The sequence below is a fragment of the Diceros bicornis genome, chromosome 16 (genome assembly GCF_020826845.1).
Source record: "Diceros bicornis minor isolate mBicDic1 chromosome 16, mDicBic1.mat.cur, whole genome shotgun sequence".
Taxonomy (NCBI): Eukaryota; Metazoa; Chordata; class Mammalia; order Perissodactyla; family Rhinocerotidae; genus Diceros; species Diceros bicornis.
In genome coordinates, this window is record NC_080755.1 from 67,917,570 (window position 1) to 67,941,968 (window position 24,399).

The 24,399-nt window shown below is 50.6% G+C and overlaps 1 protein-coding gene across 2 annotated transcripts in view; it reads left to right on the top strand.

The window, feature by feature from the left end:
- The window catches only part of CTDP1 (CTD phosphatase subunit 1), an 81,266-nt gene extending 80,323 nt beyond the window's left edge, over positions 1-943 (top strand). For both annotated transcript variants that reach the window (XM_058557355.1, XM_058557358.1), the window contains one exon: positions 13-943. In XM_058557355.1, coding sequence (XP_058413338.1) covers positions 13-154 — 142 coding nt within the window. In that variant the 3' untranslated portion in view covers positions 155-943. The remainder of the gene's footprint in view (positions 1-12) is intronic.
- Positions 944-24,399: the final 23,456 nt, after the last annotated feature.

Here is a 24,399-nt window from a genome sequence, read left to right on the forward strand (position 1 = left end):
CTTCTCTTTCAGAGGCCACAAGAGGAAGCTGAATGAAGGGGAAGCTGCCAGCGAGTCCAGTGGGGAGTCCAGCTGTGAGGACGAGGAGGGGAGCAGCTCGGAGGCAGACGAGATGGCCGCGGCGCTTGAGGCAGAACTCAACGACCTCATGTGATCTGCGGGCCACAGGGGCCAACACATGCATGTCCTTCCCTCCCTGCCCGTACTGGCCTGCAGATGGGGTTTCCTTTTCTCCAGAAAAACATGTATATTTTGCAGAGCTCCACATACAGAAACATTATTTTGCAGAAATAGGTGTTTTTAGAAGTTTTAGTACAGGAAAGTCTACTTTTTTAGGTGACGGGGTGTCCCGGGGAAGCGGTGTGCCATGCCAGAGATCCTTGTTGCACACAGCAGAGCCACGCAGCAAGACTGGGGTTGTGGTTTGGTGTCGTGTCATACGGGGTTCTTTAGGGGGCGGGGTGTTTTTCCCTTGAAATCTCGCAGCATGTTGGGGGGTGAGCACTGGGGGATCTGACAAGGCGTAAAGAATGGTGTAGCAGGAGCCTGGCGTCTTGTCTTGCCTGTTCACAGCTAAGGCCGCCAGAACGTGAAAGGATGTTTAAACGGGGCAGAGCTCTCACGTGTGTACAAACCCTGAGAAGAGGGCAGACAGGCTTGGGGAGCCTGCAGAGGGCTCCTGGGGAGCACATGGCCTGCTTCTGAGCGACTCGGTGACAGCCACGTCCCTGGACCTGTGTGACCTGGGTTTCCAGCATAGGGTCCACTCTGCACAGCCTGGACCATCTCCTCCCTCCCGTGGGCATCACGACAGAAGGGGCACTGCCTTCCCCGAGCAGCCTTCTCCTCCTCTGAGAGATCTGGTGTAAAGTTTTGTATATCTATTTCATATTTGACCCACCAAACAGATTTTTCTTTCATTTAATAAAAGTCCTTTTTGTAAGCTCTCTTGTCTGGTGCGTTGTGGCAACAAGCCGGCCTGCCTCCATCCATCCTCAGCACCCAGCTCGTGTATTGGGCTTGGGAGGGTGAGCCGCTTGTGGAGCGTGAAGGAGCTCCACAGAGCACAGGAGGCACGTGTCGGAAGATTCCCCGGTGAATTAGCAGGACCTCGGAAGTTTAAACAGAAGAACGGATGATCTGACTTACTCTCTTAAGCCATTCCAGGGCTGCTCATCTTCTCGTTATTTGGGGGGGATTTTTCAGAAGCTTGCACCAAAGCATTAAAAATGCAAAGGATCAGTTATTTATAATTATTAGATTTATGAAAATTAGATCTAAGACATCTAGGGAAACAAGGCAGCTCCCATCGAAGGAGCTCAGTGCTATAAGTAGGAGGCCAGGGTCCGTCACACAGGGTGCATCAGCCAAGCCGCTGAGTCGTGCGTTGTCCCCATCGCTGGGCTCCCTGGGCTGACCCACAGGCCTTGTGCGCTCAGGGCCCGTCAGACTTGATCCAGTGTGCGGTGGCCACGGTCTTCACATCCTGTTGTGCTCAGGTCTCTGGGCGCTAGCCTTGGTCAGTGGCGCCCGGGGGGGTGGGGAACAGTGGTGAAGTCACCTTCACACCCCGTTTGAGACAGCCCCTTCGCATCCTTCCTGTGTGAAGTCCAGGGTTCAGGATGTGTCCCTGCCACTGCAGTCAATGCCCCACTCTGTCTTGTGGAGAAGAAACACCAGGACTGAGACTCAGACGCACTGTGTTATTTAAACAGTGGTTTGAGGCATTAATTGAAGACTTCCTTGTTGAATTTCTGTAAGAATTTAAAGGTGTACCTTCTACTTCAACTCGAGGTCAGCAGAACAAACCTCTTTGTTTCTATTTTCTGGGTTAATTACCAAATTAAAAGTGAAGTTTTAGGCTGAGGCTATGGACTATTCATACTCTTTCCAGTTATAAGCAACAGAGTCACAGCTCCACTGGGCTTATCTTCCTATATTGACTGACTTGTCTGAGAGGTTGTAGACGGAGCTTCAGGTACAGCTGGATCCAGGTGTTCACCAGATGCTCAGGCGTCACTGGGAACCTGAATCATCCTCCCACAGTTTGGCCTTTTTTTTGCTGTCTGCACTCTTGGTAGGCCTTCTGCTCCTCATGGCATGATGTACAAATTCCATCCACACTCCTGATGACGTGGATGGTGTGGGGGGGGTGGATGTAGGGGACAGGTGTGGGCAGGCAGGCGTCCAAGAACCAAAGCACAGTCCTTGCCTGGTTCTCCTCACCAAGGTGAGTGTCTGTAGGTACAATGATTTTCCACTCCCTACGATACGATGACAATAAAAATCTCTAAGATTTCCAGTCAAAATCTTTCCTGTGGTACAGAAAAGGGGAAAACCCTCTTTTTGATGGGTCTGTGTTAGCACAGAAATGGAGACAATAGAATTGTGAATCTGAATAATGTCACGATTTCCTCTTTAAACACAAAACAGCCTCTTAGGCCGGTATTTCTGAGAAGATTCAGTATTAAACGTCTTGCAGTATTGTTCTCTCGGTAGGAAGAGTTTATTTGGGATCTAACGTGGTGGGAACCAACGCTGTGCTGTCGTCAGCTGTCACGTCTGTGAGACGGTGCTGCTCATGCGCGCTCCTGCCTTTTGTGTCTGTGGCAGGTGGGGCCCCACCCCGTGGTCACCATCCTCTACTCCTGCTGGACCCTCCTCTGGCCACGGCGCCCGGGAGGGTGGTGACAGAAGCCGTCCCCATCTCAGCGTGCAGCCTGGCAGGCTGGCGGCTCAGGTTGCCCGTGGTGGGCTTGGCCTTTTCCTGTGGGGTCCCTGGAGGGAGACGGGTGAGGAGGCTCCTCACTGCTCAGAGGCCCGTGTCCCCAGGGCTCCATCAGGTCACGGCAAAGCGACGGCAATAGAACTTGCGGAAAGACTGACCCCAGGACCTGGTCTCCCAGTGAAGACAGGACGGCGCCCCGGAAGCCAGAGGCTGCCTGGAGCTGCCGTCTGCAGAGGGACTGTGCTTTCCAGCGCCGCCCTGTGAGCGGCTCCTGCCAGCCCAGGCTGAGTGTGAGGTGAACTGAGCAGGAAAACACAGATAGATTCACAAATTGGTACCCCAGAGGAAGCAGAAGTCTCCTCCAGTTTGGTTGACCGAGACACAAAATATGCCAGGGGTCGTGACTGGTGCGCTGGGAGGGGAGGAAGGGGACGAGCACTCGACTCTCAGGCACATCCTGGGAGCAGACGTCAGCAGAGGAGCAGGGGTCTGGACGTTGGCCTGGGCCAGCTCTGGGCTGTCACTTCAGACACAGGTGACAGCTTGGCTCGCAGCATGTCTGCTCTGACTTCATAGAAGGTTCAGCTGTACTCTGGGGGCTCTTAAACCTAAAGAGCCAATACACATGGGGAGACCTGGGTGCAGCCACCACGCAGCCACCATGGGGGGTCTCTGGCCAGGCCCCCGGCCCCTCAGTGTCCACCTGCCTCCTCATCTGGCCACTGGTGTTTTTGTCAATGGTAACAACGCATTTGTGCCCCAAATGAGCAAAAAACGCCTTTCAACCCAGAGGACTCAACCCTCCTCCACCAGCCCCCACCCACCTCCCTAGGAACGTGAGGGACAGGGCAGCTGTCGGGGGAGCGAGGGGCCCCAGGGCGGTGGGGGCAGTGGCTCTCCCCTGCCCTCTCCTTCCTCGATTAAAGCACACACGTCTGGGGTGGGTCCTGACACCAGAGCAAACCAGATAGTTGCTTAAAATGCAGCTTTTCCAGAGTCGGGGCCAGTGCCGTGGGAGAGTAGGCTTGGGGCCCCATCGCATCCTCGAGCCCTCCAAAGAGGTGGTCACACCACCCTCAGGAGGGGCTGCCTGGGCGGGACCCACAGCCTTGATGTTGGTGCAGAGAAGTGTTTACTGTGTGCTCGGGTCAGAGAAAATACCAGCACTGAGTAATTTGTGCAACTGTTCCAAATGACATCTTTTAAAGAAATTGTAATAGGAAACCATAACCCTAACCCTGTTTAATAGGAAACCCTAACCCTAACCCTAACCGGCTGTCCTGAACTTTTAAACATCAGGTTTTATGCTTAAAATGGCTATAAGGAATTTGTGATCAAGAATTTGGAGAGAGAACACCTTAAGTCCACAAGAAGCTTTGCACAAGTAGATGATAAATTTTAGGCCGTTTATTTACAAACATTCAAAAATCTGTAATAATGGAAATTTAATGAAGTTTGCCTAACTTCCTGGAGAAATGGAATGTTGACATTTTGGGTAAACATGAGTGGATCTCATGTCCCCTCTGAGTTTTTCACGTTGAGGTTTCAAACAACGGTGAAGCTCTGACGTGGGGGCAAACCTGCTGTTAGCGCGGAGGCCCTGCGGTGGTGCCCACGTGCACGGCCAGCCAGGTCCTACCCAGTCTGCACCGATCCACCATGGGAACCTGGAGTCGGGGCCAGAGGGCTGCTGAGGTGTCCGGCGGGGACCCCAACACGCCCAATCCCCTGTGCTCTCTGGACGACCCGAAAAGCCAGGGTAGGCTCTGGCCTGGAGAGCCTAGGGGACATTTTCACTGAATGCACCAAAAATCACCCAGTTGTATGCCAGAAGGGCCAGCGTCACAGTGTGTGAATTGTATCTCAATAAAGCTGTTATTTTTTTTTTTATTTTTTTTTCCCCCCAAAGCCCCAGCAGATGGTTGCATGCCACAGCTGCACATCCTTCTAGCTGCTGCATGTGGGATGCGGCCCCAGCATGGCCGGAGAAGCAGCGCGTCTGTGTGCGCCCAGGACCCGAACCCGGGCCGCCAGCAGCGAAGCGTGCCCGCTCAACCGCTAAGCCACGGGGCGGCCCCAAAAGCTGTTATTTTTTAAATGAGATTTAATCCAGCAGTCCAGCGCTTGACTGCTGTGTGCCACCCTGTGCGTGCGTGTGGGCACACGTGCACGCTCATGTTCAGGGGTACAGCCTGGGTTTTAAATAAAGCTTTTCCATTTTGAAAGGGCCACCCGGGTAGAAACCTTCCAAGTTCAGAAAAGGAGACAGAAGAAGACAGCTCGTCCCCACCCAGAGGTGACCATCACGTCCGGCATCCGCTGTACTGTCCTGCAATCATTTGTCATTTAAAAATTAATCTAGGGGGCCGGCCCCCGTGGCATAGCGGTTAAGTGCGCACTCTCCGCCGCTGGCAGTCTGGGTTCGGATCCCGGGCGCACATCGACGCACCGCTTGTCAGGCCATGCTATGGCGGCGTCCCACATAAAGTGGAGGAAGTCTGGCGCGAATGTTAACTCCGGGCCAATGTTCCTCAGCAAAAAGAGGAGGATTGGCATGGATGTTAGCTCAGGGCTGATCTTCGTCACAAAAAAAGAAAGAAAAAAATTAACGACATTTTGACATGTCAAATGTCAAAGACGAAGGAGAAAAGTGCTGTAATCCTGCCACCAAATGGAACTATGGTAACGTCTCAGTGTGTCGTTTGGGTCTTTTATGTGTATTGTGTTTGTAGACTATTTTCTAGAGCAGTCTTAGGTTCACAGCCAAACTGAGTGGAAGGTACAGAGAGTTCCCACTTACCCCCTGCCCCCCACACACAGCCTCCCTGTTGTCAACATCCCTACCAGATGGGGCATCTGGTGGACCGGCACAGACACAGCATCATCACCCACAGTCCGTGGTTCACAGCAGGGCTCTGGAGGCCGTACATCCTGGGTTTGGACAGATGTGTAAGGACACATCTCCATCATTCTAGTGTCACACGGAGTCTTTCCAACACCCTGGAGATCCTCTGTGCTCCCCCAGCCTCCCTCCCTCCCCACCCCCGGCCACCGCCAGTCTTTTCACTGTTCCGTAGTTTTGCCTTTCCAGAACGTTAACAGAGCTGGGATCACACACGTGTGGCCCATTCAGTATGTGGCTTCTTGCATTTAGTAACGTGCATTTAAGGTTCCTCCGTGTCTTTTCATCATCAATATCCAACATGCAAAATCCAGACTGTTGGAAACTCCTACAGGTGAACAACCTAGTTTCTTCAAAAGATGATTTGCAAGAAGAAAAAAAGATGGGGAGAACCTATTGACTAAAGAAGCTTGTTAGCCGATGCTGGCGCGTGGTCTTGTTTGAATCCTGACTCAAACAAACTGGAAGTACACAGACACAGCATGACACCATTGGAATTTTAAATGGACAGTAGATATTTGACATTAATGGATTATTGTTCACTTAGGTGAAGTTGTGCTTTTTTAAGATTCCCAATTTTTTAGAGAACGTACTGAAATATTTGTGGACAAGATGATATGGTGTCTGGGATTTGCATCAAAATAATTCAAGGTGAGTGGAGTGGGTTGAGGTGTTGGTGAGAACAGTCAGCCGCGATTTTTCACTAATCAAGCTGGAGTTCTGCCTACTTTTGTATGTTTGAAATTTTCCATAATAAAAGATGAGGACAATGAATACAGTCGCTCAGTGTGCGTTGTGAAGATGCACAGAACAGCCTGGTTCTTTGTAATAAAAGGACGGTCATGTTGGTCCCTGCGACCCCGCAGGAGGTGAGAGAGACACCCTCAGGCACGAGGCATGGCGTCACAGCCTCTCTTTTGAAAGTATCTGGGATCCTTTGTAGCAATCATGAGAGAGAAATAGCACCAGTTTTAGGAGGTTATTTGGAAAGAAAAAGTTCTACACAAATTTGGGGGAGAATCCCTTTCCCACTCGGGAACAGACAGGAGTGAGCATGGTGGCTGCCCCACCTGGTAGAATTCACCCCGGTTGGCACCAGACTAAGACCCTCTGGTATTTTAACCACAGCTTCACGATTCCTGAGATGCCAGTCTGGTTTGACTATTGCTTGTCTTAGGAAGGTAAGTTGATATGGCTTCTGAGCCCCTGGTGGTCTTGTCCCACGAAGGACCACTTAGGTGGAGTACTTCCCCGTCCGTCCCGGAGACCATGCCCCACCGTCTGGCAGCACAAATGGCCACAAGAAGAGTAGAGCCCTGCTGCGTTTGTGTTCCAGCTCTTCCCTCCAGAACACTTTCAGGATTTTATCTTCATAATTTTGTTTCATTTCAGGATTTCCTTGGATAGCGTGTCTTTTTGGAGATTTTTGTTTAGGAACTGGTCTGCATGCATGAATATTTTTACCTTAAATTATCTTTGATTGTTGCTTTCGTCCTAGTTATTCTGGGTTTTCTGGGAGAAACTCTTTGTTCTCCATTATCTGTCACTTCTCATCACTTATCCCTTTGTCCTCCGTCCTGGATTCTGGCGGAACTTTCCTGGGGTGCCAGCCTCCTCGTCTCCACGCTGGTCCTCTTGCTCCCTTCACGGTGGAACTCGGTCATGGGCTGCAGAGGGGCTTCCCTGCGCATTCCCTCTCGTCGCCTCTCCCCTCCTCGCGTCCACCTGGCAGTCTAGTCCTGGGCTGCAGATGCTTCTGCATGTTCTGTTGCATCCTGTTGGGAGCACGCAACTCTTCTAAAGTTACCTTCAGGTTCTCGAACTTTATAACTCTTTAAAGGATGGTTTCTCTTATTCCATGTTTTTTAAAGGCTTCCACATTGAGATTTTTAAAACTTATTCGTCCTGGGCCAGCCCGGTGGTGTAGCGGTTACGTTCGTGTGCTTCACTTTGGCGGCCCGGGGTTCGCAAGTTCGGATCCCTGGTGAAGACTTATGCGCACCGCTTATCAAGCCGTGCTGTGGAGGCGTCCCACATATAAAGTAGAGGAAGACGGGCATGGATGTTAGCCCAGGGCCAGTCTTCCTCAGCAAAAAGAGGAGGATTGGCAACAGATGTTAGCTCAGGGCTCATCTTCCTCACACACACACAAAAAAAACTTAACTCATCCTCAAAGGAAGAGAGGTCTGCTGGTGCTCAGAGTGGAGTGGACTGGAGCGGTGCAGTCTCCCAATGAGCACCAGGGCCCTTCTCGATTACGCGTCACTACTCACTGCCTCTAAGACAAGACCATGCTCCTGGTCGACCAGCACGCAGGGCCTCTGACCCTCCGCGGCCTCCTGGCCAGCTCCTCTTCTCAGTACTTGGAGCAGGCCCGCTGCTTCCCTGCTCTGGGGCTTCGCACGTGCCCTGAGGCACCCCCCTGCTCTCCCGTCGGGTTCAGCGTAAGCCTCGCCCTGGAGAGGGCTCCCTGGCCGCCCTGTCTGCGCAGGATCCCACGTCCTCTCCCACCTTGTCTCGTCCGTGCGAACTCTTGCCTCGTTGTTGGTTGTTTTCGTGGCTGACCCCTCACTACCCTCCGTGTCGCCAGGAGTGCTGTTTGGTTGACTGTCACGGCTTCTACTCCACACAGAACCTGGCTCAGAACACATGTGTCCAAGAGAGGTGCTCAACTCCCAGCGTCTTGCAGGCATCGTCCGGCATGGCTCGAATACCCTCCGGGATTACACGTCTTCCTTCAGTTCGCTTCCCACACCACGCGGCCCACTGTTCTCTTTCTCCACCTCCAGGGGCAACTTTTATTCACCAGGATCACACCTGCCCAGGGGTTGTCAATGCCAAGGGGAGAGGGCAGGTTTCAGGTGCTGGCAGCAAGGTGGCCTTTGGTCCAGTATTGCTCTGACCTTCCTCCTGTGCCTGCGTCTCCAGAACCACTGTGGGGATGGGAGACTGGAGAGGCTGCAGTGGGACTGTTAGCCAGAAACCTTTCAAAAAATGCTTACCTTCCTTTTAACTTCTTTTAAGGTAAAATATAATAATACATGCAAAAGAGTGTATATGTGAAGTGTGTGTGCTCTTTAAAGAATAAAATTAAATAAAATAGGGCAGTTAGTCAAGAAAAAGAAATAAAAGGCATCCAGAATGGAAGGAAGAAGAAAAGCCACCTTCACAGATGCCGTGGTCTCGTACATAAAAAATCCTGACAGTCCACTGACAACTATTAGAGCTGATAGACACGTTCAGTAAGGCTACAGGATACAAGATCAATAGGCAAAAGCTATTTTGTTTCTATAACTAGCAATGAGCAACCCCAAAATGAAATTAAGAAAGTAATTCCTCCTCCAATGACATCAAAGGAATAGAGCACAGAGGAGGGCATTTAACTGAAAGCCACGTCGCTGACAGAAAGGAGACCCGAACAAGCAGGAGGACGGCTGTGCCCCTGGATCAGAACACCTGGTGGTGTCAGTGGTTAGCATTGCTGTTGCTCCCCAAACTGACCTAAGAGTCAAGGCGACCCCGTCAGAATCCCAGCTGCCTTGTTTGCAGAAATTGACAAGCTGATCCTAAAATTCATATGAAAATGCAAGGGACCCAGATTAGCCACACATTCTTGAAAATTATTTCAATAATCTTGAAAACAAGAACTAATTTGGAGGACTCACACTTCTGATTTTAAAACACATTACCAAGCTGTCGTGACAAGACAGCGTGCTACGGCGTGAGGATAGACAAACAGATGAATGGAGAGGAATCCAGAGCCCAGAAATGAACCCTTACATTATGGCCAACTGATTTTTGGCAAGGGCACCAGGACGGTTCAGAGGAGAAGGGTCTCCACGTAGTGGTGCCAGGACAGCTGGGATCTACACGCAAGAGGTGAAGCTGACCCTGCCTCACACAATGCTCAAAAATTAACTCAGAATGAATCAGAGAACTAAATGAAGAGGGAAACATCGATGTGAGTCTTGTGCCTCCGATCGTGCAAGGTTTCTTAGCTCTGACAACTGAAGCACAGGGACCAAAGAAAAGCAGTACTTGGACTTCATCAAAATGAAAAGTGTTTGTGTCTCAAAGGACACGACCAAGAAAATGAAAAGACCACCCACAGAATGGGAGAAAACATTTGCAAATTATATATCTGGTCAAGGTCTAGTGTCTGGAATATGTAAAGAACTCTTACAACTTGACAGTAAAAAGACAACTGAGTTTTTAAATAGGCGAGAGGTCTGAATCGACATTTCTCCAAAGTGATACGCACATGTCCAGTAAACACATGAAAAGAGCTCATCATCTTTAGTCATCGGGGAAATGCAAATTAAAACCACGCCCACTATAGTGAAATAGGTTTATTATAACATGATCATGACTATTATAATTGCATTTATTTAAAGTACTTGAATTATGTTTTTAACAATTATATAATTATATTTATTATAAATATAATAAGATAATAATAAGTGTTGGTGGCATGAGCCAATTCCTCATAGTAAATATATACATATATATTTCCTATTGGTTCTGTTTCTCTGGAGAACCCAGACTAACACAATATCTTAAGTGATGTATTTTTCAGTTTTGCCTGGTTTTGAACTTTAAGAGAGAATCTTTTTTTTTCCATTTAATGTTATATTTTTGAAATTCGTCCACGTCAAGGCACATAGCTGTAGTTCATTGATGTCCTCTGCTCTCTAATGTTCCATTGTAGGAATATTCCAGATCGTGTTTTTTTATTCTTCCTTTGCTAGATGTTCAGGTTGCCTCCAGCTCTTGCTGTACAAATGGGGCTGCTCAGAACATGGTGTATTTCTCTCCAGGGTTATTACCACGGGTGGAATCACTGGGGTTTGGGTGTACACCAGTTCATTTCCAAAACAAAGCTGAGTTACTTTCCTAACTAGTTACACCAGCTCCCGCTCCCTCCAGTACTGCCTGATGGTTCCCACCACATGCAGCCTCCTAGGGGCGAAGCGGAGCCAGAAGTCCCCACTGCGCCCTCACCTGTCAGCCAGCTCTGAGGAACGCGGAGGGTAACTCATGGTGAGCAGTGGGGGCAGAATTCTCTCTGGTGGAGAGAACATTCTACACACCCTGAAGGTCTGCTACCAAAAAGTCTTTGTTGGGCATGGTCACCAGCCTTCCCTAACGGGCTGGGGACTGATTTCTGCGGTTGATGATGGACATTTCAATTCCTCTCTCCCTGTGAAAGTGCCCGGCTCGCATGGAGCCATCCTCGTGCACAAGGAGACTGGGTCATGTTCACAGACAGGCTCTGATGGCCAGGACGACTCTGGGTGGGTGAGCAATGCCACCTCCCCTCCTCCTGTGGACGGAGCCCATTCGGCTTTGTCACACTCCAGGTCATCACCGTTCCCAGAGCACTGGCGGATGTGTCGGCTGGGCCTTCTGCCTCCCTAGAGAGCTCTTTCACCTGGGGATCATTTGCCTGTTTTCCAAAGACAAACCCTTTTGGCAACGTGGATGGTCATCAAGTGACCAGAGGCGCCAGCACTTAGAGGTGCCTCATCCCCAGAGGGACACACTGGCAGTGTAGCCCCTAATGTCCTCCCCGTTTGAGGGTGTGGTTACTGTCCTGGACCCAAGACGCCCATCCCCACGCACATGTTGGGGAGGAATGGACCCTGGAGTCTCTGAATGGGAGCTGCCCCAATGACCGCAGACCCTGCTTCTGATGAACCGCAGTCATAAATCAGAGGGCTGAGCGAGCAGAGGACACATCCACCTTCATCCAGAGCATCGGTGGCACTCCCACATCTGGGCTTCTGAAGGTCGGGGACAGGAAAACCAGGCACTGGATTATTTTTGTTGATGTTGTTATAACTAGTTTCTAAAAATTGATTTTTTAAATGTGGCAGTGAAGAAAGCAAGGTTGTCAGTGAGCACTCCGTGAACAGTCATCTGGTGACATTTGCAGCATGATAACAAAGACAGCGTCAGAAGCCTTTTGCCTTGAAATGTCACCGCAGAGCTCCAAGTCAGAGGCTGGAAGGCTGAGCGCAGAGCAGCAAAGGCTTTTACTGGAGTCAGGGAGGGTTAGGTCTGAAAGTGAGAAAGACGCTCAGCCAAGCAGATGTCATGGCTGAAGGACAGACAGCCGTAGAGCTGGGACGTGAATTTGTCAAGGGCATTAACAGGCACTTTCTTTAAAAAGCACACTTCTCCAAAAATATTTGCAAAACATATATCTGACAAGGGGTTAATCTCCATAATATACAAAGAACTCACACAACTGAACAACAAAAAAACAAACAACCCGATCAAAAAATGGACAGAGGAAATGAACAGACACTTCTCCAAAGAAGATATACAGATGGCCAATAGGCACATGAAAAGATGCTCAACATCACTAATCATCAGGGAAATGCAAATCAAAACAACACTAAGATATCACCTCACGCTGATTAGAATGGCTATAAGCACCAAGACAAAAACAACAAATGTTGGAGAGGTTGTGGAGAAATGGGAACCCTCATACAACAGCTGGTGGGAATGCAAATTGGTGCAGCCTCTATGGAAAACGGTATGGAGATTCCTCAAAGAATTAAAAATAGAAATACCCTATAGTCCAGCTATCCCATTACTGGGAATCTATCCAACGAACCTGAAATCAACAATCCAAAGAGGCTTATGCACCCCTATGTTCATTGCAGCATTATTCACTATAGCCAAGAAGTGGAAGCAACCTCAGTGTCCCTTGACTGACAATTAGATCAAGAAGATGTGGTATATATATACACAATGGAATACTACTCAGCCATAAAAAAAAAACAAAATCGTCCCATTTGCAACAACATGGATGGGCCTGGAGGGTATTATGTTAAGCGACATAAGCCAGAAGGAGAAAGACAAACACTGTATGATCTCACTCATATGTGGAATATAAACCAACACATGGACAGAGAAAACTGTATTGTGGTTACCAGGGGCAATGGGGGTAGGGAGTGGGCACAAGGGGTAAAGGGAGACATGTATATGGTGATGGACAAACAAAAATGTACAACCAAAATTTCACAATGTTATACACTATTAAAACATCAATAAAAAATTTAAAAAAAAAAAAAGCACACTTCTCCAGAAAACTTCAGATCTTTTGAAAGAGTCAGGAAAGAAAGGAAAGAAAGTGGTAACTCCCACCTTGCGCCCTGAGATGGAAGAAGACACGACAGAGAGAAATGCTCTGAGGTTGCTCGGATGTCGTTTCAAACCTCCCTTCATTCCTCGCGCTTCCTGGGAAGGTGCATTTTGATCATCTGAAAGTACCGATCCATGTACAAGACACCTCAACACTCACACACCTCCACACGTTGTTCTTTGCTGGTGTGTGCCCAATTAGGCTGAAATGCCGTGCCAACCTGCTCTGCATCTCCTAGACCTACAACAACACATGCCTGCAGTAGGGGCTCAATAGTTGAAGGAGAGCGGGTTCAGGAAATGAGCGACATCCTGTCCAGACTCCTGGGTGCCCCTCCCAGGGCCAGGACAAGTGGCTGCCAGAGGGGGCGCATGTTTATCACAAGCCCCAGTGCTCACTCTTTGGGGATAAACAAACGGAGTGCGTGCAGCCTCTGGTTCCGTCTCTAAGTCAGCAGGGAAATAGGATTTGTCTCCTATCCCAGCACAGTGTGGGGCTAAAAACAGCTTTCTCACCCTCATCCCTCCCAGTGCTGTTACTATTTGTCACAGGGCAGATTCAGCTTAGAGAGGACACGTCCTTCAACTTCTCTTCTCTTTTCTGCTTCCATCGTGCCCCATGCCCAGAAAGAGCTCACACAAGCCTTTCTTCTCCCTCAGAGCCTCCTTCTATCCACACCTCCTTCCACAAAGCCCCTTCCTCTGGTTGAGTCACCTTTTCACCCCAGCTGGAAAGCTCTGCTCGTGATACAGGACCGATGCCTGGAACACTTCTCCCAAAGTCCCTAACTTTCAACCTTAATTCCATCTCACTTTTTCCATTTGTTTAAAAAATGCTGATGGACATCGGAATGGCTCACTAGACACTCCCAGGTACCCTCTGGCATAAAACAGCCAGCCTCATGGAATAATACTTTTAAATGAAGGGTTTGCTCCCAAGGGTGCCTGTCCAGGCCCTGGCTACCTGAGGCTTTCATTCTGACAGCTTTGTGGGGCAAGAGATAAGCCTAGGAAACCCCACATGGATTTGGAACCCCAGAGGGCTCTACTCAGTGCAAGACAATGAGAAATATGTTCTCCGTGCTGAGGACAAAAATGAGGAAAACCACCTGATTTGACCTCAGCTTGAATGAAGGGAGGAAAAATAATTCCCCTGAGAATTAGTAACCACTGGCTGGTCCTTAAGCAAGTCTCAGCCAGAATGTATGCTCCTTGTGGAACCTGACGAACCTCAGGTGGACAGCATAAAGTATAGTGGTCCCAGATTGACAGGTCCCCAGACAGCTTGCAGAAATGAGCACAGATCCTTGCAGGAGAACACAACTTCAACTTAGATCTCAAACAATCCCCACGGACAAAATTATAGACAGCATGGAACAATAATCATAAATCATCTGGCACACCAACAACTGGACAGCCAGCAAAGCAGCAGACAGCAGAGTCAGACTTCCAATACTGAATCCTCGTAGAGCCTGAAATGAGCATGTTAACATCTCTAACAAAATAAAGGAAAGCTGTGTAGGTGTAAAAAAGACTATCAAAATATCAAGCAGATAGATTTTAAAAGATAATTTTTTACTTTAAAAATCATATTTAGGGTTTCACTGAAATTTAAACTTAGTGGACAGATTGAACAGCACATTAGACACAGCTGAAGAGAAAACTAGTGAAGTGGAAGGCAAACCCAAAGAAATTATTCAGTAATCAATGCAAGAGGAGATGAAAATATTAAAGAGAAGTTGAGACACATGGCAGTCAGAATGAGAAGGTGCAGGGTGCATCTAATCCAGATTTCAAGAGGAAAGTCTACAGAAAATGATGGAGAGGCAATTTTTGCAGAGATAAAGGCTTAGAATTTTCCAGAATTGTTTAAAGACTTCAAGGCTTATATTCTAGAATCTCAAGAATTCAAAGAAATATAATTAAAATGAAATCCACACCTAACTTTCTATAGTGAAATACAGAACAAAATCTAAGAGAAATCCTAAAAGCAGCCAGAGATAAATAGATATTACCTAAAGTTAGCCTGACAGCTAAATTTTCAACTGAAACAATGAAACACAGAGGCCAGTGGAATAATATCTTCAAAGTACTCAGAGAAAATAACTATCAAACTAGAACTGCGTAATCATCTTTCAAGATCAAAGGTAAAGTAAAAATACTTTCAGACAAAACCAGTGCGTTTGCCACCAACAGCCCCTCACTGAAGGAGATTCTAAAGGAGGTTGCATTAGCCAGCCTCCCTGTCTTCAACAACCCTCGCCTCCTAGTACTCATGGCCGTTCATAGTCCCCTCTCCAGGTGTTGGTGATACACACATACACATATATTTAACACAAGTAAGATCTAATAACATAGATCTAAAAATAAAAAATATACGTGTTTTAGAGCTATGCTATTATAAGCAAAATCTGACAAAACTATAAGGTGAAATTGACAAATTCAGCATCATTTTTGGATATTTCAACACCTCTTTCAATAATTGGTATGACACATAAATCAATAAGAATACAGAAAAATGAACAGGATGATTAACAAGTTTGATGTAAGGAACATATACAGAGTGTTGTAACCGTTCTCCAACTACAACACAATAATTTAGAAATCAACAACAAAATGATAACTAGAAAAACCTCAGGTATTTGGAAATTTTAAAACACAGTATTAAACACCTCATGGGCCAAAAATGAATGATAATGAAAATTAAAACATATTTAGATCTGAATGAACCACATATCAAACCTTGTGCAATACAGCATAAATGATAGTAAACTATTTATTTTTCTATTTGATAAAATTTAACATCCATTCCTGATTTTAAAAGAAGTCTCTGAACTTACCGGGAATAGAAACTTCTTTAACCTAATAAAGGGCAGCCTCATAAAAATCTACTCCAAACTTTGTAATTAACCCTAAAACATTACAATGTCTCCTGTTATGTTCAAGAAAATTTAACTTTGTTTTAGATTATATGATTGCCTCTTTAGAAAATTCCAAAAAAATTATAAGTTATTAGAATTAAAAAGAGGGTTTATTTGGTAGCTGGATATAAAATCAGTTTACATATGTCAGTTCCATTTCTAGTAACTAACTAAAACAAAGTATAATTTTTTAAAATATTATTTATAATAGCAACAAAAAATAGAAAGTTCTTTTTTTGAGAGAATTATTCAACTTTATTGAAAATATTAAACAAAATCTTAATAATTGGCGAGTTATACCATGGTTATGGATAGAAAGACTCCATATCTGAAAGATGTCAGTTCTCTTTAATCTATAGTGTCAATACAAACATCAACAGAGTGTTTAATGAAAATTGACCAAATAACTCCAAAATTTGCATGGGAGAGCAAAGAGCCTAGGAGAGCTGAGATACTCATGAGGAAGATGAGGTGGGGGGATGTTCCCATCAGTCAGAGTAATATTGGCACAGGGATGTACAAATGGAGTGATGAGACAGAATGCGGAGTCCAGGGAAGACCAGGCACATGTGGGAATGATGCATGAAGGAGCTGGCATGCAGACCTGCAGGAAAGTGAGGGACTACTCAGTAAGTGGTGTGGGGACAATTAGCTCTCTATAGCAGAAAATATAAAATTGGATTCTAAGTGAACTCTAGTTAATGATATGCAAATAGAAGTATTTGGGAAGAAGTATATTGATATCTGCAACTTCCTCTGAAATGCATAAAAAATAAGATGAATGGATAGACGGGTGGAGGGAGAGACGGATGGAGGGAGGGAGGGACAGATATGTAATAAAGAAAGTGTAGTAAAATGTTAATTATAAAGTGTAGGTTGTGGGTATATGTTGTTTACTATAAAATTCACTCAGTTTTCCTGTATGTTTGAAAATTGCCATCATAAGATGTTGGGAAAAACTGAATCTCTACCTCACCTTGTATGAGTCAGCTTTTGCTAAGCTACGCTGCAGTAACAAATGACCCCAAAGTCTCAATGGCTTAAACAAAGTTTTTTTTCCTGCTAAAGACACATCGTTTGAAGGCCAGCTACAACTTTGCTCCCTCTTCTCTGTCCTAAACAAACAGCCCCCACTTGGGGAGTGTTGGCTCCCATGCACAGCAGAACCCTGGTTGATCTCAAAGCTCCTACCAGAAGGTGACAGGTCATGTTCACTCACATTTGCTCAAAGCAAGTCACTGACCCAACCTGACATCAGTCAGTGGGCAAGTACCCCGCACCCCAGGGAGGCACTCCTGGCCCAGGAAAACCGGCAGGAACCCTCTAACCAAGACGGTGGCTGAAATGCTGGGAATAACAACACAGTGTACTGATCCTTTGTTCAGATTTCTGCCTGTTCAGTCTGAAGCGTGTGAGGAAACTGAGTACTACAGGGAGGAACTTCCCACAGAACTTTGGGAATCATAGCGGCACCGTTTCCTGAGAATCGGGCGCTCTCCCGCTATTCCAACCACCGACGAGGGGCTCTTTCCATTTCACGGGTGAGGAAGTGAGGTTCTGTGAGGTGACTGACTTGCCCAACCACACACGGGGGACAGAGCCAGGATCACAGCTGGCGCCACGCCTGGGTCCCCCCCACGCCAGCTCGGTGGAGGCGCAGAGCTGGGGCAGAGGGCGCATCCTCTGGAGAGGAGAGCGAGGAGGATCCAGGGCCCATGGCGAGAAGCCCGCAGTTATGGGTCGGAGGAGGAAGAAGGTACAGCTGGGGATGGGCGACTGGGAAGAATCAAGCTAGAGTGCAGGATGGAGGGGTGCTAGAGCCGCCCCCAATCCGGAGGGTCCTCAGGCAGGCCTGTGGGTGTAGAGCCGCCCCCCAATATAGAGGGTCCCCAGGCAGGCCTGTGGGTTTGGTCCTGGGACACAGGCCCTGTGGGAGGGGAGAGAGTGAGGGGCGTGCTGGGAGGAGCCTCGAGGAGGTGGAGAAGAGTGGGGAGCGTGTTGTGGGGTGACACCAGGGCGGGTCACCATCCTTCCAGCCTGTGTCCCTGCCCACTGCCCAGCATGTCCCTGCGCACCCTCGACTGTGAGGTTTTCTCCTTGGCCGGCACTTCTCCCTCAGTGACCTGCAGGATGCTGTCAGTCCCTCGAGGGCTTCCTCCCGTGTGTCATGAGCCCCAGGGTGGACGCTCCCCCCTTGGGGCCTCCCTTGGGGCCTCTCCACAGCCGGTGCCCTGTCAGTATTTACCAGATGGATGAACAACAAATGAGCTGCTCGGGGCTGAGCAAATGCACACAAAGCTAGCAACCCAAGAACACCTCTTATCTCCGCCGTTTCTCCATTAGGAGACATCAACTCTTCACTGGCAGGGATCTTGAGTAAAGGAACGGGAATCCTTTCCCAGGAGAGAGGAGTGGGTGTCGCCTCCGCATGCCTTCCCGTGGTGGCATCCATACCCGCGGAGCACGGCCCCTGGCCGTCATCCCAGCCCTCCTGGGGACCGGCCACCCCGCCGGCCTTGCACCATACAGGATGCCTGCCACTTTCAAACAGAGGAGACGACCTGGTTCCCCCAGGGCCATCTGTGCCACAAACATCCCCCAAGAACACTGAGGTGCGCTCACGTTTAATCAGCGCATCGCAGAGCTGACAGGCACTGTCTGTGAGGTCGTCAGCAGCCGTGTGACAGGGCAAGGCAACCGGTAGGTGTGGGGTCCCAGAGATGCATGCAGAATAATTACCAAGAGTCGCACTTCTGATGTAAAAGCCCTGGGGGGTCCCTTCCTGGGAACGGGTGTGGGCCTCTCTCCTTCCCCAGCTGCATTTATCTCTACACGGCTGCTCCATGGCACCCGGAGACTAAGGAGGAGGAGAGCATCTCCTTTTGATCATTGAGACCATAAAGGCTTCCAGAACGTTGTGTTAAGATGAATTCCTCTGACCTTGGCACAATAGTCATTTCTTCCCTTAAACGCAGGGGAGGGAGCGGTGGCTACCCTCGTGGTGACTTTGAACACATCTCTGTATGAGAGTTCCTGCACCTTCCCGCGGGGCTGTGCGGGGCTGCAAGCTCCAGGGTCCTCGTGGACCTCAAAGTGTGGGTCTCATTGTGACACAGTTTCCAGGCACCTTGTCCCAGCCCCTTCTGGGGAGTTTCCGGAGAAGGCCCCCTTCCTAAGAGGGGCTCAGGCAAACCCACCGGCATGCGAGAGTGGTCCACAATGAACACAGTGTGGTCACTTTGAGATGCTTTTAAGAAATATTCTGTGTTTAATTAAACCAACTCCCTTTAGAGCCTCAAATAGGAGTGGGAATCTGCAGCAGGCCTCGTGGAAGTTCATGCTCTTCTGAGAGTAATTTCTAATATGCACATTTTGCATTACTGACGCCTCTCCCCAACCTGCTGGGAAGGCTGTTTCATTTTTAGTTTGTGTTTGGGAAGGTAAACCCCAAGGTCACCAGCGAGGTGACAGCAGAGTCCCGCATCCCGGACTGAGTGACACTCATGGCGTGGATGCCTGTGCCCGAGTGAGGGGGGCTGCTGGGCCCGTCTTCCCTCGTCTGCTGTTCTGTCGCTCACCACAGGCTGCGAGGATTGCTCTGTGGGGTAGAGTTTTCAGTCACTGGAGGAGAGGGCACAGGTGTGGGTGCTCTGCGTGGAGGGCGTTGGCCCACGTGAGCACGAGCATAGGTGAAGCCGTGGAGAGGACAAAGGTGGAAGTCCCCACAGACACACAGGCCCCTGAGACCTAGCCCACCAGCCCCTCAACCCTCGGTTTCCCGAGCTCCCATCCAATCTCACATTTTCACGCTGTTGCCTGTGCTGCTGCCCGTGTTTGAAACGCGCTGACCTCCTTCTCTGCTTGGGAAAGTCGTCGCCCTTCTTTTAAGATCCGACTTAACCGCACCTCCTCTCTGAAGCCCTGTGCTGAGGATGCGGTGCCAATTCACTTACTTGTCATCTCATAATTATGTGCCTTTCTTCCCCAAATTATGAAGTCGTCGATGTGCTCAGCACAGTGCCTTAGAGGGTTTGGTTTTGATGAAGGAAGGAAGGAGGCCTCAAATGGTTTCCCTCAAACACAGGGAACGCAGTGCTAAGCACAGACCAGGTGTGAAAAGTGCCTGGCATGCGAGCTGCCGCCCCCTACCCCATGCCCCTGACAGGCATCACTAATCAATCAGGCACTGGTCATGCTGCCGGGAGCAAGCTCAGGCAGGCACTGTCATCTGGAGGAGAGCCGTGAAGTCAGCCTGCCCCCATGGAGGGTAGACAGCCCAGGGCGCCCACCTGTCTGTGAGTGCTCGCAGACACAGAGCGGGGAGGGTCAGAGGCCCAGGAGAGAGTCAAGCCTGCGTGGCCTGGTGGACACAGCTGGCTCACTTCCTGGTGTTGGCTGGACATTCTCTCTGCACCAGGCTCCTGCTGGTGAATGTGCTGCTATCCCCACAGCATGTACCACTTGGCTTCAGCCTGGGCAGGGCGGCTGAGAGACAGGCTGAGTGAGATGGGCTGGCAGGACGGGGGGCTCCACAGACAGCCCCCCGTTTGGTGGGGGTGCGGGCCCAGCTGTGGTGTTACAGCAGCATCCCCAGGCCCTGCGAGGACCCGATGTGTCACAGCAGCACAGAGTCAACGTCGAGCTCCTCCGCAAGGTCACCTTCCCCTTCAGTCTGCCGAGTCTCACAGTGCGAAGGAATGGATCCCACAGCTTGCCTCTCCAGCTTCAGTGTCCACACACCTCGGGGGCCTGGCTCAGTGGGCCTGGGGTGGGCCCTGGAGTGGCATTTCCATCAAGCTCCCAGGTGACCAGCTCAAGCTCCTGGCCACGGATGTGCACAGAGGAGCAAGGAAGGAAACCCGGAGGAGCAGAGCAGTTCTCAAGGCACTCCAGGATGGGCGCATCCGGTCCTTCCCTGAACGTCTGCTCTTGTTTTCAGTCGTGGTGACCAGTTCACGTGAGCAGGCCGAGCTGTTCTTCCACTCCCCGCGCAGGACGCTGTCTCTGCTGGCCGAGCTGCCTCAGCAGAAGAGACACGAGCACCCCCCCTGGACTGCGTGCCAGGCCCCCTGGGACACAGGCCTCGGAGAGGAGGTGGGAGGGAGCCTTTCCCGTTGCACACACATGCACACACACGTACGCACGTGACCTGCACACATGCATTACACAACACACACATGCATGCACATGCCCAGGTCCACACACACACAGATGCACAAACGCACACATGCGCACCTGCACACATGCATTACACAATGCACACATACATGCACATGTGTGCACGTGCCCAGGTCCACACACACACATGCACCCACACATACACACATGCACCTGCACACATGCATTACACAACGCAGACATGCATGCACATGTATGCACATGCCCAGGTCCACACACACAAATGCACAAACACGCACATATGAGCACCTGCACACATGCACTACACAATGCACACATACATGCACATGTGTGCATGTGCCCAGGTCCACCCACACATACACGCATGCACCTGCACACATGCATTACACAGTGCACACACACATGCGCATGTGTGCACGTGTGCAGATCCACCCACACGCGCACCCACGCATGCACCTACAGGGCAGCATGAGGTGCAGGCCATCCCTGCAGCTGCCCTGCCCGTGAGCCTCCACGGGAACCTGGAAACTCCACTAGCCATCACAGGCAAGCAGGAAATGCTTGTCCGAGGGGAGCTGTGCTCTCTATGGGTAAGTGCTGCTCTGGTACTTCCAGCAGACAGAGAGCTAAGACCACGGGATGGCACACGGCATGGGTGGGAGGCAGACGATGGCTCACGCTGGGAAGTCCAGCAGGCGTGGTGACCAGGACCAGAAGACACCAGGCCCGCCGTCGCCTCACCCAAGCTGCATCGTCCTGGCGTGTTGGGTGACAACATGCCATCTTTAGGTTGCCCCTGGCTGCTTCCCAAATCCTGGTCCCCAAGGTTGCTCTTCAGATACAAATGTCTCTACGCTGGTTGGTTGGAAGATGTCCAAGAGGACACTTTCCTAGAATCCAGCAGCACGTAACTCGTACTTTTCATGTCGTCTTCCCCGTCTTAGAGCAAGACTCCAAGGAGTAGCTGTCAAAGTACATAAAATAAAGTAAAAGGTAGGTGTACTCAGAACAAAGTAATCGAGCTCCGTGTCTCATCTCTGTCGGGGAGACCAGTTTACCTTCTCTTAATTTGCAGTCTGCTGCCAGCACGTGGCCCTCTGGCACGTGGTCCTCTGGCACGTGGCGGATTCGAGCCTGCATCATCTGCTGCTCACCAGGCGAGTCTGTCAGCATCCGCCGCCCACACCTGCCCAGCACGGCCCCAGCCATGTTCTGGGAAGCTGCTGCAAACCTGCCTAAGTGTTTTCTCCAAACGCCTGCTTCTCCATCGTGGGGCCGTGACGAAGGTCTGCAGACCACTCGTGGGGCAGCCCTGGCTCAGCCAAACTTGGCCCCTCCGCTCTCTGCACCCAGGGTGTGGTGCTAGCCACCGTCACACGTTCAGTTCACCCATTGTCTCCTGCCCTTGCTCTGCCTTCCCACCGTGCCTGCACTTCTGAGTGCAGAAACGTCTGTGACCTGTGCTGGACAGGATGCAGATACTTGCTTGTATGAATAACCCCCTGGACACACACACTCGCACACACACACAGGCACGTGCACACACATGCACACCCGCGTCCATCCACACACGTGTGAGCACGAACACAGCACACACGCTGCTACCCTGGAGCTGACTGGTTTCTATTCACACGAGAGCTGGTTCCCGCGTGCACTGACCTCCAACCCTGAGCTCCCGTGGTGCCCTGGGGCCAAGCCAGCAGAGCAACCCGTGGGAACCACAGCCCTCTCAGGACCAGCCTCTGGGTCTCAGCGACACCCGGCAGTGTGGGTTGACAAGGCTCATTCTCCCAAGTCGGACAAGGTTACAGTGAGACATGCCACTTTAGAGGTTGAACATGTTCCAGAACATTTTCGGGACAGCTGCTTCCTGACTCTCCTGTCTCCCCAGAGATGACGGTGTTCCAGAAAAGTCATTCTGGATGAGACTGAGGGCTCGGAAGGGGACGTCCTGGCTTCCTGTTTGCGCTGCGCGGAGGGTAGCACAGGGCTCAAGGTCAGGACTGACCGAGGCTCAGGACTCACCCCGCCAAGCCACATGGGACAGAGGGCCTTGGGAAGCCCGTCCTGGGGGTCACCCCAGTGGGCCCAGTCAGCTCTGCAGAGAGGGCTTGCTGCCACGGAAGTCTGAGCGCCCACCGGGTGCAGACCCTGCGCGAGGTGGGTGGGGGCGTCTGCAACTCCGAGCCCATGAGGACTCTCCTTGGCCTCTTCCTTTCTTCTCTGCAGGTGGTCTTGAGTCCAGACAAGGCGGCCCGCCTGGTAGGACGAATCCACCATGGTTCAATTCACCGCATGTTCACCAAGCACTAGGCCAGGCGTGGGGTCGCCAGGGGTGGGGGTGGGGTGGGGTGGTGGGACACACTCCTACACAGCCTGGGGGGAGACACAGCCCCACCCAGGTACACAGCCAGGGGGCAGACTCTGGCAGGCAGGTCCCCTCCCCTTGCATTTCTGTGGGGGGAGCGGAGCAGAGGCCTGCGACAGCTGCTGCCTGGCTCCCTGCCCACGAGCATCATCTTTGCTGAGAAGGCAAATGGAGAATCGAGGTCAATCGGTGCCGTCCTCCTGGGCAGGGGGGGCAGTAAGTGGCCTCCTGGTGGCAGATGACGTGCAGCTGGCCTGAGACCAGGAGGCTGTGCTGCCTGAGCCGTCCACCGACCAGCTTCCCAGGGCTCTGCACAGCTGGGCCTGGCCCTGCGGAAAGTCACGGGATGGGGAGTGTCCCCAGCAGGTCCCATGGGAAGCAAGGCAGTGGGGTTGGGGGGGCAGGAAGCCCTGCTGCCACAGGTTTGCGGAGCTGGAGAGGTCGCCACGGCCTCTGCACATGAGAAGCAATGCTTCCTGCTGTGCTTCTCCAAAGCCGTCCGTCCAGGCGACTCCACCAGGGCAGCTTGGCCTTATTGTTTTGACGGTGACCACAACCTCTGACCCTCTGGCGGGTCCCCCAGGTAAAGAGCTGCGGGCTGCGCGGCCGGGAAGTCCCTCCTCCAAACTCACAAGGGTTTCCCCCGTGGAGCCCACGCGGTGCTGAGTGAGACTGGTGGCTGCAAAGTCAGGGGCAGTCATTATCTTGGGGTCAGGCTGGTTCCCTCACCCAGGGCTGAGGATTACTGAGTGTCCTTGTTACTCACTCTGTCCCCACCACCACGACAATGGGAGCAACCCAGCCGCTGCCTCGAGGTATCGTAACAAAGCTGCGTTGTCGAACTGCAGCCTAAACAAATGAAACGCGGAATGAGACAGCCATAAACTGCACGGTTTCTGCTGCCAGTGTTTTTTTTCCTACTCCAAATGATCCCAAATGCACTTCCAAAACCCTCTTGTTTCCTTACCGGGGGTTAGAACCGTGGACGGTAACCCCAGAACACACGCTGGAACCTGAGACCTCCTCCCTGCTGCTCCTGCCCACACGGCACCAACACAACTCAGCCAAAACACCTCGAAGCAAAGCAACCCTGCGTGGCCATTCAGCATCACAAAAACCAAATACACGTAAACAATGGCTTAACTGCATTTTTCACAATTTTCTGTTTTTTCCCCAGGGGTCACCAGGA